This window comes from Etheostoma cragini, chromosome 20, assembly GCF_013103735.1.
Source record: "Etheostoma cragini isolate CJK2018 chromosome 20, CSU_Ecrag_1.0, whole genome shotgun sequence".
In the NCBI taxonomy this organism is placed as follows: domain Eukaryota; kingdom Metazoa; phylum Chordata; class Actinopteri; order Perciformes; family Percidae; genus Etheostoma; species Etheostoma cragini.
The window spans coordinates 5,172,529-5,189,320 of record NC_048426.1 but is presented as its reverse complement, the minus strand read 5'-3'; the positions used below and the strand labels follow the sequence as shown (position 1 = coordinate 5,189,320).

The 16,792-nt window shown below is 39.2% G+C and overlaps 1 protein-coding gene across 1 annotated transcript in view; it reads left to right on the top strand.

The window, feature by feature from the left end:
* Positions 1-16,792, top strand: part of plekhd1 (pleckstrin homology domain containing, family D (with coiled-coil domains) member 1) — a 35,990-nt gene that overhangs the window by 6,753 nt on the left and 12,445 nt on the right. The window contains exons 7-12 of the mRNA XM_034858056.1: positions 105-199; positions 294-387; positions 1,460-1,656; positions 4,989-5,121; positions 7,366-7,510; positions 10,247-10,390. Of these exons, the coding sequence (XP_034713947.1) occupies positions 105-199; positions 294-387; positions 1,460-1,656; positions 4,989-5,121; positions 7,366-7,510; positions 10,247-10,390 (808 nt within the window). The remainder of the gene's footprint in view (positions 1-104; positions 200-293; positions 388-1,459; positions 1,657-4,988; positions 5,122-7,365; positions 7,511-10,246; positions 10,391-16,792) is intronic.

The following is a 16,792-nucleotide window of genomic DNA, read 5'->3' as shown; positions in this document are numbered from 1 at the left end:
GTCTCTGTATGTCTGTGTCTGTGTGTATGTCTGTGTGTGTGTGTGTCTGTGTCTGTGTCTGTGTCTATGTCTGTGTGTGTCTGTGTGTGTGTGCGTGCATGCAGGAGCTGGAGCGTCTGAACCAGGTTCTGGAGGAGGAGAAGATGAAGTTTGAGGAGGTGGTGGTGGAGCTGAAGGCGGAGCAGGAGCATATTAAACTGTAAAAAACTGTTCTCCTACCTTCCTTTACTTTAACTCACCAGTCTGTAAATCAAGGTGATTTGTATTTGTGTGTGTGTGTGTGATGCTGGCAGAGACCTGGACGGCACGGCTCAGTCCCTGAAGGGTGTTGAGAGTGAAAAAGAAGAACTGAGCAGTTTAACCGTACTTCTGCAACAATCCATCGAGGTATGAAAAAAACAACTCATCCTGCCAGGGTAACAATAGTTTATGTTGAAAACGTCTCATTCCCAGGATGTTTTTTGTGTACAGTATAAAATATTGTTATTCTGATGTCCTGATAGCAAAAACTATTAAATTTGCTTAACAGCTTCAATTAAAAAAACATCTGAAGTAAGAAATGTCCCAATTAAACTACAGAATACAATGACAGGAATTCTAATTGATAAAACTGGCAGATTTAATTGGATATATTTTAATTAACTTCTTCCAAAATAGACATTTAGGATTTTATCTTTATGCTGTGTACATTTTATACACATTGTATAACAACGGGGTGAACTTCTCCGCAGGCCTTTTTGTGTTTTTTTTTTTTGTGACCCTCCCCCACAGTGCTGTGGAGGAAGGTCTGGCAATGCGAGACTAGCGTAACAATAATAACCTATTGATGAGTCAGAGAGAACTCTGGTGCTCCAATGTTACAACTGCTAAGTTGTGTAACAAAGTTGTGTAACCAGGAGTTGTATCAGTCTTTCCATCTAACTCAAGGCAAGAAAGCAAAAAGCACATTTCCCAAAATGTTGAACCATTCATTTAAGAATCCTGACTTTATTTCAGAATAACGTAATTAATCTAAAAAATGTGAAATGTCTTTGATGACATACTTGTTAACATAGAAACTGTCTTTCTTTGTCAAATCTTAAGATTTTACATATCTGAACTCAAAATGTTTGTTTAGATAGTTTAACTATAATATAGCGTTGAATATATTCTCAAAGTTGGATTCTAGCTGAGGTGCTGCATCTGTAAAAGACCTGAAAATGTATGAAAAGATCATTCTTGACTGTCCCGTTAATTTGAAAAAAGGAAATCCTAAATCAAGGCCCACTGACACACTAGTTTTTTTCCCCAGAGCTTTCAAGCACCTCGCCAGTGAGTGGACTCAAGATTTAGTTTTTCAATGTAACAGCCTGTTAATTTAATTGAAAAAGAGATATCAATACGTCACACCTGCATAATTTGAACTCTTTCCAACTGGAGTAGATTCTGTATGACGTGAATCTGTTGTTTTGTCCCTTAGGAGCTCTCTCTGGAGAAACAGAGAACTCTGGAGCTGCTGAAGGGGGAAAAGGAGGCCGAGGCAGCAGAGGAGAGCCCAGCCTGCAGGAAGCCTGAGGCCGGCGGGGATCCCGGAGACGTGAACCTGCTGCAGGACCTGCAACACATCGAGGAGCAGATGAAGATCCTGCTGGAGGAGAAGGAGCATGCTAATGAAAAGTGAGTGACACCTCGGAGACAGAATCCAGCTTCAGACTGGATTACGGGTTTAGAGCAGCAGAAGCAGAACAAACCAGTTGTGTACAGCAGACTTTTCATTTTAATAATGTCTTATAACACTTTAAAAGTACTTTTTTTATTTTAACTTCTTTCCTAAAGTTAAAAGCTAAAACATTCTCAGAGCCATTCTTTTTGATTTAGAAGTCCTTTAAAGTCTTCATCATTTTTTTGGACCAAGGACGCCTGAGCTGAATGAGAGACAGAGTAGTACTTTGGAGTAGTCCCCCAAACTGGGACGGATGGATGAATATGAATGGCAGTGAATACCTAAGCTGCATGACTACCATAGTGGCTGCCTCACGCATTGTAAGCTTATCCTATATGTGTAAATTAAATGTTTTTTCCCCACTGATAGGCCAACTTATGTTTGCTATTAAAATGTTAGATTCCCGTGAATGTATATTTTCAGACGTATTTTAATTTTGGAAAAAAAATAAATGTTAGAAAATTTCTAGGATGGCTGAGCGGTCTAAGGCGCTGCGTTCAGGTCCCAGTCTCCTCTGGAGGCGGGGTTCAAATCCCACTTCTTTCAACAACTTTTGGCAGTATCTTAGTCTGCAGGGAGTTATGAATGGACCAAAGTACAGAGTTTGGACACTTCACCTTCTGGGCACTGCCAGGTCCCCTTGAGCAAGGCATTGTACCTCCCCTCTCAGGGTGCTGGTCCAGCACTGGCAGCCCACTCACTCTGACATCTCTCCATTTGTGAATAATTAGGTCTGTGTGTGTATTCCAGGCCTGTGTAGTGATTATTAACAAAACAGAGTGTAAAATGTAATTTCCCCACTGGGGATTGATAAACAGTATAAAATTAACTCTGTTAGATAGTCCATCCTGTTTACATTTTCACACAAAAATGACGATTTACAATTTAACTGAATGTATAAGTGTCAGGGTCACATTAGAAAACATCGGAGGTGCTATAGGGTAGCGTAGTCAAGACCAACTGAAACCGAGACCAAGTCATCACAGAAAGACTTTGAGGATTTGAGGTTGAGACCGAGTCAACACCAAAACCCAGGCATGCCGAGACTGAGTCAAGACCAAGACCAGACCAGAGCCAGAGCCAAAGCTACTTCTCCTGTCTCCCGCATTCACTTTTTTGGGTATGCGTGTTAAGGGGTCGGAAAAGAGGGTTAACCTTAAAAAATGTCAAGTTAGAAATGAGTCAAGTTAACAAGTCAAGCTATTGGTTGCATTTGAAGCAGAATGTTTTACATCCAATTACAGTTATGATGTTAACACATAAAAGAGACAGAATAAAATCCAGAGTCCTCTTCATCCAAGGCTGAGGAAAAATGCGGTTGATTCCAAGACGAGACCTTCAAAAAGTGGTTTTAAGACTGGTCATAAATCCAAGACCGATCTTGAGTACTGGAACACTGCTGTAGGTTGACTTAGGGCTTTAACCTGTGACTAGGTTTTGGCATCTCAAGGGTCAGAGACTCGCATGCCCTTACAGGGAACCTCTATGCTAACGGCACAGATGATGTAACTGGAAATGTGTATTGATCGCTAAACAACCAGCCCCATTGATCAGCACCAGTAAGTGGGATATTACAGGCAGCTATTGACTGTGTAGCGCTAATGTTTCTTTTGCAAACCCTGGAATATACAAACCTTACTGTTATGTTTCCATAAGCTCTGCCTTCCCTCTTCTCCTCTTCTCGTCGTCCCCTGACTGACACATAACAGCTGCGGCTGCATGGACGAATGCTAAAATACAACTATAAATCATACGGGATAGTTTTCATATCAAATGCTAAATCAAGTTACTCCTCAACTGCATGTCAAAACAACATTCCTTTAACAAATACTGGTTAAAATATCTATTTTTGTTGCAACTATTCCTTCTATTGTTTGCATGTTTAACTCAGATCTTTGATGATGATGAGTTTTTTTAGGCTGTTAGATTAGACCCAATTATAAAAGTGTATTTTTTAATTGGAAACAATGACATCCAATGGTGTAGCAACATCATTTTTATTATTAAAAATATGTTTTCTGTCATTTTTTCCCCCTGACAAGTGTTTCTTAAACTTTTTCCTCCTTATTTACATATTATAGAGGATCAGACAGACTGAAATAAATTACATTATCATTTATATCATCATTGTACATATTTTTATGTACTTGAAATATGGTTGAGATCTCAGTTTGTCCATGGATTTCTGGTCTTTCAATTGTATTTTTGCTTTTTCTTACAATCATATCATGATAAAAATAATATATCAATAACAGTATAATATAAAATAGAATAGAAGAGATTTCAGAAATACGGGGAAACTGTGAAAGCTGCCAGCCACTGTCCAATCTACAGGATCTAAAAATCTAAAATGCAAATTAAAAAAAATCTCTACAAAAAACAGCTTTGGAAATAACAATTCACGGAATCACCATGTTCACAGAAAGTGAACATGTGCATTTCATAAAGTTTTTGGGTTCTGAGTTTTAAAATGCATATATTATGCTCTTTTGCCTTTTCCCTTTCCTATATTGTGTTTTAAGTTTAACTTTTTTATGCATGTTATAGGTTTACAAAGTCCCCCCAAAGGGACTTACCGCCTCCAACAGAAAACTGTTCACACTGCTCCAAACAGCTCTGTTGTAGTCCAGCCTTTACTTCAGATGAACGTGCATCACTTTGTAACACACGTTGTAATGCTCGCCTATCTGCTAGCATGGCATGACCTCGTACTCTTTTCCTGACTGGCTAGTAGTCCTTACCGAGGCACTGTCCGGGCCCTCATACTCTGCTTCTGACTGGCTAGTAGTCCTTACCTAGCTACTGTCAGGGCACGCCCTCATACTCTGCTTCTGACTGGCTAGTAGTCCTTACCTAGCTACTGCGCATGTGCAATTCCAAACAAAGATGGAACAGAAGTATGATGTCTCACTCTGTAGCTAAAACAGAGAGCTCAACACACAGGGTGAAAAGAGGAGCTGCAGCAAAATGCAGTACAACAAAAATGTGGTGTTTTTCGAAAATGAAACCATGTAAACCTATTCTGGTACAACCTCTAAATGAACCTGACAATGAGCATAATATGAGCACTTTAAAATTAAACCAAAGGTGTGTGTTTGTGTGCATGGCACCAAGATATGGAGTCATTATTCATAACTTTTTCAATTTTCTAAAAGGGTTTAAATAATGCCAAAATCATTAAAATGGCCGATATCTGCATGATGAACATGTTCTGATTTTGGACAAAGTTATACCTTACAGTGTGTGTAGTCTTTTCCGTGTTTGACTGGGTATTTCTGTCATCAAGGCTCAGGGAGAACGAGCAGCGGGCTAAAATCCTGCAGCAGGAGAGCGAGTACTACTCGTCCCAGGCTCGCACGCTGCAGCAGTCCCTCTCCCAGCTCACTGTGGACAAGCAGCAGACCGAGGCCGAGCTCAAGGTAACGCCAGGACTCAGCTGATATTACACAGCAACGAAACACTGCTCAGAGTCACTTTAACCCTCAAGTTGTCTTCCCGTCAACATCAACAGTTTTGGGACATTTTCAACACCACATAAGACTAACTTATTAACTTCAATTTTACAGATATTTTTTTGAATTTATCGTCAATAAACCTCATTTACAGGAAGTTGTACCTAATGTTTGAGTTAGAAAAGCAGAAATTAGGAATTATTTAGACTAAAATTAAAGGAATGGATGTTGATGGATAATCACAGACTGGATTATGTCAACTTTTACTCACTACTATTTCAAAATTACTTCAATTTTTTTTTCTCAAATGATATCAAATTGAATAAGAACTTGCCAAAGAGCGTTGTGTGGAATCAATCATGTTATTTGGGGGAATTAAACCCTGGGTAGTTAAAAAGAACATTGAGGAAGGTAAGGAATAGGAAAGCGGGGCAGTTTGACCAGAGGACAACATGAGGGTTGAAGGTCACCATATTGGCCAGCTACCAGGTTTATGTTTTCTTGTATTGTTCCACACAGGTGATGTCCCTTAGTTAGCAGTTCATTCTTATAATTAACTTTAAAAACATGTATTGTAACGGCAGCTGAAGTGTGACTTTTAAATGTATTTTAAAACATAGCTCCACAGTAGCGGAGGTACAATAAATGAAAATGTTTTGAGCCCGTCACAACAGACCTGTTGCCTCTGAATAGCAGCAGGAACTGCCCAGGAGAAACTAATGACAGCTGTCACTGCCCGATATGAGGCGAGTGCAGATTTGAGACGAGCCTGCTCAGATTTGAACAGTTTACAGTGAAATCCATGAAATAATAAACTTTTCTCATTCCAAACAATAACAGATGATGGGAATCATTTAAAAAACGTTTTAGCTATCTATGGTTGTTTGATCGCTAACATTAGCTCAAAACGCCATTCAAGGGACAGCCTTTGTTGTGTTTGATTGCTAGCTTGAAGCTAAGCTAGCAGTCATTTCCAAAAAACGTTTTAGCTATCTCTGATTGTTTGATTGCTAACGTTAGCTCAAAAAGCCATTCAGCTGACAACCTTAGTTGTGTTTGATGCCAACTTGTAGCCAGCAGTGAACCAACCTGGTTTAGTATTTACATTATATGACATTACAGAAGTCTCTCGTTAGCATCTTGTATGCTACTTGTGGCAAAGTGATGCATGAGCGACTCACATCTTCACTCGCCTCACATCGGGGAGTGACAACAGTAACGATGGCTGTGTTAAGTTGTCCTTGTACTGTTTTTTTTTTTTTAAATACTGAGCTGATAATTGTAAGCCCCTCAACCTGGAAAAAATTGGACCTGACACTATACAGGATGTTTTAAAATGTTTTGAATGATTTTCATATTTCATATATGCAGTTTAACTGTCACTATGTATTCTGTAAATTGTGTTTCCAAACATGAAAGTGTAAATGTTTCTAAGCACATAACACATACAATTCTATATCCAAACATAATCCCTTTTCATGAGCTACCAAAAACAACCTTGTTTTCACGTTTGTTGTAATGTAATAATAATAATGGTTCAGATGATTCACTTTTTTTCATAAATGGGTTTATATTAATAATTAGGAGAATTTTCACAACCAGAAAAGTACGGAAAGGAAGAAAATATCTTTAAATTTAAGATGAAAAAGATTTAACGTAATGCTGAATTTTAATCTTGTAGTTTGTCTGAAAAATTCTAAATCAACAATTTAGATTCTGATTGGTAGTACTTTTAAAATACCTACTTAAACAATGTTTCAAGACTCTGCTTGTACAAATAACTGAATATGTTTATGTACACCAGTTGGGCGGAACGTCAAGATTCAGGGACATCATTCCATTCCAGTATTTTTCCCCGGCCCCCAGTCTCTGGCATGGCGAGCTGATCTCACATTACATTTACTGGAAAGAAAAAAAGCTCATTGTCTTCTTTTGTCCGGTTCCTCTGTATGAAAGTACCTCTGTGCATCATATCCATCACTTGCTGTCTACATAACTACTGTATAAAGGTGCAAAAGCCTGTGCTGCTTTCAGTTCATCCTAACACAGTTTGGATTTGAGTAAGCTTAGGGGAATCTTTTCTCCATCATATCAGTTTATCATTAATAGCCCATTACCTAAACCCTTAAACATCCAATTACAGATGCAGTACATGGATTTCAGCCGGGTAGGTTTTCACTAACATCCTGCGTGTTTTCCTGTTTGCCCCAGACAGAGATAGAGTCTCGGGTGGAGCTGGAGAAGAGACTGAAACAGGCTGAAGAGGCTCTGAAGGACCTGGAGGAAGGCCTTGACTCACTGGAGCGGACCAAGGAGACAGACCAGAAGATGAAGGGGGATGTGACTGAGCTGAGGAGTGAGTAGGATTATGTTTATTGTCTTTGATAGACCACCTGTGTGCTCCAACGTTTCATTTAGTGCAGTCCCTGAAGTTAAATTTGATAGTTCCTGTACATGAGGATGGCAGCAAGAATATCATAAATATCTCCAAGGGATCTATGTATTTAGGCAGATAAACTCACATAATTCTCCGCAGCAGGTTTACGTCCTGATCCAAACGGCCTTAAACACACATACAGGGAAGATGTGAAGTTCATAATTTGATCTGACACTCACACCTGTGTGACTGCCCTCCTCTTGATAGAGTTGTTATAACATGTTGGTCACATTCAGCAGACATCATTTTTGGATTAAAAAAAATTGTTTCTTAAGTCAACAGCAAGATTTTTTTTTTTTTTACTTTTAATGTAATTTATTCAACAGAAATTGCCTTAAACCATTAGAGCTGTAACTAATAATTATTTTCCCTATTGGTTCTCTATTAATTGTTTGGTTTATAAAAGGTCACAAAAGTGTGAAAAATGCCTGTTTATTTCCCGAAGTAATCACAAAAAACAAATTCTGTTTCCTATCAAATGTAACAAATAAACCAAAACCTCCTCACCTTTAACAAGCTGTAACCGTGGAACCGTGATTTGGCTTGTTTGCTTGAAAAATTACCAAACATTTTTTTAATTATTTTTTGTTGATTGACTAACCTATTAATTAAATAATTATTGCAGCTCTAATATTATACTGTATAATATGGTAGCGCTTTTAATTCAACATTCTTGATTCAGTTAGATTTGAATATTAATATACATGGTTTATAGTTCTTATGTCTCGCTAAATGACAGCAAATTACATTTAAACAAAATCTGTCTTAACCTATTTTGACAACATCCCCCCCCCCCATCTCTCAGCCAACTCCAGGTGTATAGTCTACCTTGGCTCACTCATAGGAAGATGACATGTAGACAAGGTTCACACTGTCTAAACTAAAAACATGTTTACTTCACTGCAATCTCTTTTGTATTAGTACAGTGAGTTGTCTTCCCGTCAAAATTGAAAATCAACACTTAAGTCGAAGCTTTTTTTATCTATGTTTTCAATTTTTTCTTACGTTTTTATCCAATTTGTCAACACTTTTGATGCTTTTTTCTATGTCTGTCACTTTTTTGGGGACATTTTTTTAACACTACGCAACACTAACTTATTAACTTTAGTTTTACAGTTCTTTTTGGAATTTATGTTCAATGAACCTCCTTTATAGGAAATTATAACTAGTGCTTGGGTTAGAAAAGCAGAAATTAGGAATTATTGAGACTAAAATTAAAAGAAGTGATGTTGATGGATAATCAAAGACTGGAATATGTCGACTTTACTCAATACTATTTCAAAACCACTTCAATATTTTTGTCAAATGCTAAAAAATTGAATAAGACGCCTACAAAGGCGTAGGGGGAACTACAAAGAACATTGATATAGGAAAACGGGTCAATTTGACCTGAGGACAACATGAGGGTTAAAATGAATCACATTCAGTTTTCAAGAGCAAAAAAAACATGAAATAATGTTTATTCTATTTTTATAATTCAGATTCTTCAATTCACTATGTAGAGACATAAGAACTATGTAGTATTGTTTGTATTCCCCCATTTAAAACAGAATTCAGTATATGTCTTATATATGTGAAAAATGTTTTTTAATACGTTCAACACTGCATGTTCCAGATTATTTCTCCTTTATGAAAGTTGCTCCTTATTTTTGTAAATAATATTACAATATATTAAATTGCAGTAGGCCTGCGCCAAGTGTTGAAAGGATTAATTGTAACTGTAGCGATCCCTGAATAATGACGCCATCTACTGGATCATTTGCACTTGTTGTCTTAAAATGTCAAAGCCTCGTGCCGTTTACATGTTACTTTATTCACGTACAATAATATATCTTGATTTCAGACTCACAAGTAGGTCCATGCTATGTAAAAACTTATATCAGTAATCCTGTATCTGTATCTGTAGTTCATGTTTACCTTGTTCATCTTAATTTTAAGCCCTAACATTATATCTGTATCTGTGTGGAGAGCAACACAAAGCCGGACTCAAGTCCCCTGTGTTCACACTGTAGACCTAACTGAGTCATAAATAGAAGTTCTTTATTTATTAAGTATCTTTGCAGATACTCTAATTCAATGTTTTACAGTGTGCCAAGTCAGATTTGTTATGATTGTTATGTATATTATTACTAAAATCTTAGAAATCTTAAAATTTTATTTCATTTAGCCTAATATCTGGTTGGATTTGCATTGAGAGATGATCTTGTGGACAGTTCCCCATGCCTATCTCTAAATTATGTGAAAGTTTGAGGGGGCGATTTTAATTCCAAACGCCAAGGGAATTTATCAGGATGCATAGTGTCCTGATCCATGAAATAACTGGCCTTTAAACATAAAAATCTGCCTGCCTCTATGGGAATTTAACATAGACTTGTGCCCCCTGTATTTTAAGGAAGAACATTTATTTATTTACAATACATTATTCAATCACAAAGAAAATTGGTTTATTTAAAAGGTTGGATTTTCCTTTTTTTTTGTGGAAATAAGGCATTGAGCTCAATTTCCAAAAGATGTTCTTTATTCCTATTTTAAATCAACTTTAGCATTGGTGTGTAAACTTTCTCAAGCCCCTGTATGTGTACACACACATAGTGTCTTCATTAATTCATAGGTGTGTTCACATATGATGTGTTTCTGATGTGTGTGTCCCATCAGGATTCTTTGAGGAGTGTATCTGTGCAGCGGAAATCGAGGCGAAACTTCCAGCGATAATGAAGAATGCCGTGTACCTGCACAAGGCTGCCGCACGCAGAATAAAGAGCTGCCGCATCCAGAGGAGAGCCTCCAGGAGCCACTGGTGTAAGTCTCTGCAGCACACACCGTTTATGACTTACTATTCTATCACTTTTTTCGGAAATACTATGCTATTACTTTCTTTCTGATTGGTGTAATTCAAACGTTTCATGAGTACCACGTGAAGCCTGTTGTAAGAGGATTTCTGCGCTCATATCTGCACATATCTGTTTCCACATTAGGCTGAGAAATGAGGGCCATTGTGCCTAAACAGCTTTAAAAGACTGTGATCAAATCTGACTTGGCGGCTGCTTTTACTGATGAAGGGGTTGCTACAACGGGGGCGGCTGTGGCTCAGTGGTAGAGCGGTTGCCTGCCAATTGGAAGTTCAATCCCTGGCCCTGCAGTCCTGTGTCAAAGTGTCCTTGGGCAAGACGCTGAACCCCAAGTTTCCCCCCATGCTGCGTCAGTGGAGTGTGAATGTGTGTGAGTGTTTATCTGATGAGCAGGTCTTGTAGGCAGCCTCGGCAGTGTTTGAATGTGTGTTAATGGTGAAGGATTCCTGTACTATGTTAAAGTGCATTGAGTAGTTGTTAAGACTAGAAAAGCACTATATAAAGTACAGCACATACCGGGGGGGTGGTGTTAGAACTTGAAATGCATTGCTTGGCAGTAAAAGGAAAAAGAGCTCAACTTGCAATCACGCAAAATTGAAGTTGACTTTGTTTGAAGGAGCTTGAAATGAAGGAGAGTTCTTTCTCCTACTCACCCGCAACACATTCTCACTCCCATCTCGTGAAATACGGACGCTTGGTCTTAAATTAAGGAAAATTAAGGTTGTGGGTGGGCTTACTGTTCCGTGATTCGTGACTAAAGAAGAAAGCGGCTTTCCTGAACCGCGGCAATAACAAGACAGTTAAGGACACAAACCCGGCTCTCCTAGGTGAAAGTCCTGTGTTTGACCTATTCACCCCCGATCAACATCCCTATGTGGAATTTTCCCCTTACATACTGCTCACTAAACCCCATCTAGAAGCTGCTCTCCCCACTACGCTCTACACACACGCCGAGGGCTCCTTTTTCGTTGCATCGGCGCGGACAGCCACTGTCCAAACGTTCGTATTTGGCGCCAGAACGGCTTTGTGTCTCAGTCGCATGAATTTGATATCAACAAGTACATTTGTTTGGGTTTCTCTCTTTAGTGAGAGGGATGCAGATAAATATTTCACTTTGTTTGAGCTTGTAGCAAACATTAAAATGGCCTACGCCCCTTTGGCCGTGCTTTTGCAGTGTGTTTTCACTGGCCAGGCTGAAGAAGCCTAAGCATCCTTGGATTATGACGAGGTCAAAGCAGCTGTGCTAGAGTATATGAATTGGTGCCCGAGACATGTGTCCAAAGGTTTTGGCGGTTCAAAGACACTGACAAGACTTGTATTGAATTTGGCTGTGACAAAAAGCAAAAAATCTGTTTGATTGTTGGTGCTGGTCTAAAAATATCAATAGGCTCATGCAACATGAACTGCGCCTGCCCTTTAAAGTGGACGAGAGCAGGCAGCAGCAGTCGGGGGCGGTGACAAAAATCCGCTCTCAAGTCGGACAGCTTCCAACCGTTTCCAGCGGCCTTCAATCTGAACATGAAGTCAGAGAAACACTGTGGTCCAATCATAGACAGTTAAAGAAATGAACCAACAGATCCTGTTGCACTGGACAGAGATCAGTGAAGGATATTAGAAGCCCTTTCCCGGTGATGGCTGAGCGTAACTGTGCAGCATTAACTGAGCTTGACGATGTAAATGTGACGTTAGCAACCTGTCTGAAAGTAAGTTTTCTGTTAGCTGTGCCAAAAGAGATCTCAATCATTCCCAATCCGCAGAGACGGAGAGCGTGGGTAAATGTTAGTAGATAACATAGGCACAGAATAATTACTGCTAACTAAAATGCTAGTTAACATTAGTAATTAAACCTAAACATCTAATGGAAGTCCAAACTGTCTGCGAGCTTACCTTGTACTTTTTGGTAAATCTTCTACTGTGCAACAGCAAGTCGCTTGGTAACGACACAACCCTTAGCCTATTTTTACAAAAACGTCTGCTACAGAGCCATAATGTGAGATACAAGGTAATGGAGCCTTTCATATACATTGTTGTGTTTCTTTAGAAATAAACAACAGACAAATGGAGGCTTTAAACTCTTCAGATGTAAAGTTATTCGCTGTCAAAGTGACGTCAAAATGAATGGCGGTCAATGGGATGCCAACAGCAGGTGATGGCTTGCTAACATCAAAATGGCGCCGTAGGGAGTTTTGCTTAGATAGAAGAGGCTTAACCCCTTGGGTCCAATTCCAATTCAATACAATTTTATCAAACCCATACATAAGCTTGTACAAGTCTCCAGCTGTTTTAATTATGACATAGTAGCTCTCAAAATGCTCTACATGCAATATGTTGCTAATTTTAATAAACTACAGACTGTAGATGATCTGTGATCTGAACGGATTTAGTCTCTCTGACTTCTAAATGTCACTATCGGCCACACGTGATTTGTGTGGTTAAGTCAGACAAGTGGCAACTAAAATCCCTCCAATTCAAAATCAATTAAAAGGTTATTTAAATCATCATGTTGAGTCGATTCTTAACCAATCAGCTGTTAAATCAGCTGAGAGAGGCCGGCATTTCCCAGCATGCCCTGGGTTTGCCTGGGTCTTGCAGGCAAAAAGCAACTGCGGCCGCCTTGATCTTGTGTGGTTATCGTTGGCTACGTGTGCACGACGTCAGGATCAAGTCGGACACAACTCCAACCGCCATGAAACGATGATCAATTCTTACAGACCGAATCTTACAGAACAGATTGATTTTAGGGGTTTGCATAATCTGTTTTTGCTGGAAGAATTTAAGATCTGCATACCAGACAAAGTTGCCACTTATTTTAAAGTGGCTATATGTAACTTTAATTCTACGATTATGGTAGACTTGTATGATGTGGACGCGCCAACAATTGTGTTATTACTAACCCCCAATTTCCACAGGATGCGGAACGGCACCAGAGTCTTTTGGTTTCCATTAAAGTCAGTGTGTGTATTTCCACGGACTGCGGAACGTCCGCGTCCCGACTCCGTCCCAGCTCCGGCGATCCGCAGCCCGCCGCAGCAGATACGCAGAGCTTCTATTTATGCCGGATGCCGGGGAGCTCCGCAGCAATTCAGCACACGGCGGGATTTGTTGCGGAACGGCTGCAGCCATGTCTGACAGCTGAAGTCATGTAGAATAGAACAAAGCCGATACGCATCCTGTGGAAATTGGGTGTATTACTTCTTAATGGGGGCAGCGGAAACTAAGCACTACCTACTCGACCTACTATACTCTGGCTTTTTTTTTTTCCTACCATATTATGTTTTTTTTGGCTTTTTTAAATCACTTTTTTCCACATACTAAACTATGGCTTTTTTAGACAACTTTTTTTATGTAAACTATTGCTTTTTTATGACTTTTGTTTTATCACTTTTTTTGACATAATGTACCATGACATTATCACTTTTTCGACATACTATGCTATGGCATTTTCTCTTGACAAATGGAACTGGCTTCGAGATAATGGCTGAAAATGTCACTTGTTTGTGTTAGATTGAATGGTTTAGGCTGGAAGAACGCTGGTCGGAAGAACACAGGTTGTAAGTTCAATTCTCAGGAAGCACTTTGACTTTTAATGTCCAACGGTGAAAGGATAAAAGTCAAATAAGCTCTAAAATAGTCAAGTGTCTCAAATAAGATGTCTCAGAGTGATATAACTCTGGTTGGAAGGACACAGGTTCTGGGTCCAACTCTCATGAGGTGTGTTCAACAGTCCTAAGGTTAGAGTAGTTGGGGTAGAGGTTAGTTTCCTGCACAGAGGCTGTGGGTTCAGTCCAGATGTGTTGAATTGTAAGGTGTGAAATATGCCAGGAAAAAAGTACAAAGAGTAGAGTAGTTGGGGTAGAGCAGTGATGAAGACCCCTCCCAATATCCAAGGTATTTGACGGATGCATTGTGTTTTTTCTGTGGGGAGAAACAGTCAGCACCAAACATCGGTGTCATGTTGGTAAGCAGAACTTTTCAAGTGAAACCTTGCTGACTTTAGATCATTGCAGGAAAGAGAAGTGTCCACAACATCAGCCAAAGGACTGCTCGTGGCTAAAGCAAAACAGCAATCGCTGAGGACCTGAGGAACAGTGGACTCTCAGCCGCTGTTGCACCAGCTGAGACAATGATGGACAAAAATGCGGCGGATAAATGAATTTAAAAAATGGGAGCGGATGTAGTTGAACAAGTTGTAGTAAAACTTGGCGAAGCCTTTTCACTCTAGCTTGATGAGTCGACCAATGTCAGTGGCAAAGCACAGCTCACTGCTTTTGTAAGGTAAGTGGATGTTGAGATGGGGAAAACCACAGGAGAGGACATTATAATGTTGTGAATAATTTCTTCATTGAAAACTAGCTGGATTGGAGAAACTGCAGCAGTGTCTGCACTGACGGAGCTGCATCAATCAAAGGCCGTGTTAAAAGGCTAATGGAGCGGATTAGAAATAAACATCCAATGGAATCACTGTGTTATACACAGCAATGCACTGGCATCCAAAAATATAAGCAGTGTGTTGCATGACGTTTCGAATGACACCAATGAAGTGATTAACTTCATAAAGTCAAGGCCACTCAATACGCAACTATTTCTCCACCTTTGTGAGGACATGGGTTCTGAACACACACAAGTGCCGCTACACACAGAAGTGTGCTGGCTATCTCGAGGGAGGATACGGAACAGGCTGTTGGAACTATGGGCGGAGGTGCACACCTTTTTGTCAGAGCAAAGATCTCCACGTGTCACCCTGTTTAATGATGAAGATTGGCTTGCAATGCTGTGCTATCTGGCAGACATATTCAGCAAATTGAATGAGCTGAATGTGTGTCTGCAGGGCAAGGACACCCACGTTCTGAACCTGTATGACAAGGTGGGTGGTTTCCTGAAGAAAGCAGTTGTGGAAATGGGCATGTGTACAGGGGGATCTCACCTGCTTTTCTCAGGTGGATGTTTTGTGGAGAGAGCACCAATCAAGTCCGTCATAGAGAAACATTCAGCCAACCTCCTTGTGAGTTTTTTAACTCATACTTTCCTGATATGGAGGAGAAATCAAAACGGCCCAATTGGGCGAGAAATTCATTTCTTTCGTCAAAAAACAGGAACAAGCTTCCTCTTTGTCACCAGGAAAAACTCTTGCATGTGACATCTGACTATGGCCTACAGATGAAATTTGAAAACTCCACTCTAACGTAGTTTTGGGTGTGTGTAAAAAAGAAGTACCCTGAGCCTGGAAAAAAAGCTTCGCCGCAGCTACTGCCCTTTGGATCTATATATTTGTGTGAGGCCTCATTTTCTGCAATGATTCTGATCAAAACAAAGCAGAGAAACAGACTAGGCCTGGGAAAAAAAGTCGGATCACTGCTATGTCCTCCCTGCCACCGAAGATGACCAAGATCCCCAGTGAAGTGCAAGCACGTTTCGCAAAAAATTATAAATGCAACTATTATGCTTTGTTAGTGTTATTAGCAAAATGTTGTAAATGTTGTAATGTAAAATGTTATACACGTCATTAAACATATACCTATATATATATGTACATACAAATATATGTGTGTATATACAGTATATGTGTATATATAGTATGTGTATATATATATATATACTGTATATATGTGTATATACATATGTGTATTTATACAGTATATGTATGTATGTGTATACATATTTAGTATGTGTGTGTGTGTATATATATATATCTAATAGCTGGTTTGATTTGCATTGAAATTATATATATATATATATATATATATATATATATATATATATATATATATATATATATGTTTTTTTTATCAAACATGTTCGTGGCCCGTCAAGAGGTACTTGAACTGCATGATCGGTAATTACAGTGTTAAGTTTTTGCTAATGTTTTTCATTAAAAAAATGTAATAAATCTCACACTGATGGCACATCACTAAACTCTAGTAATATTCTTTATTTGTAGTTAAAATGAAATAAAGAGAGAAAAAATATGTTTTTGATGATGTCAAATACGCCAGCAAAACAGTTGTAAGAGTAGAGTATATGGGATACAGGGTAAATTGTGGCACAGAAGGCATAAGCAGTTTGGAAGAAAACAGCAGTTGTGGGTTCAAACCTCACAATGTTTGTTACCTTTTAAGGTCTTACAGTGAAAGTGAAGATGTCAAATATGCCAGGAGAACATGCCTACCAGTAGAAAAGTTGAGATAGAAGGTAGTTTGTGGTGAAAGCTGGTTGGAACACTCCAATTATTGATGGTTCAAATCTCACAAAGTGTGTTGAATTTTAAGGTCTATCACGCGAGTGAGGGGACAATGGAGCGTGAGGTTGGTCGGAGAATCGGAGCAGCTGGTGCGGTATTACATTCCGTTTATCG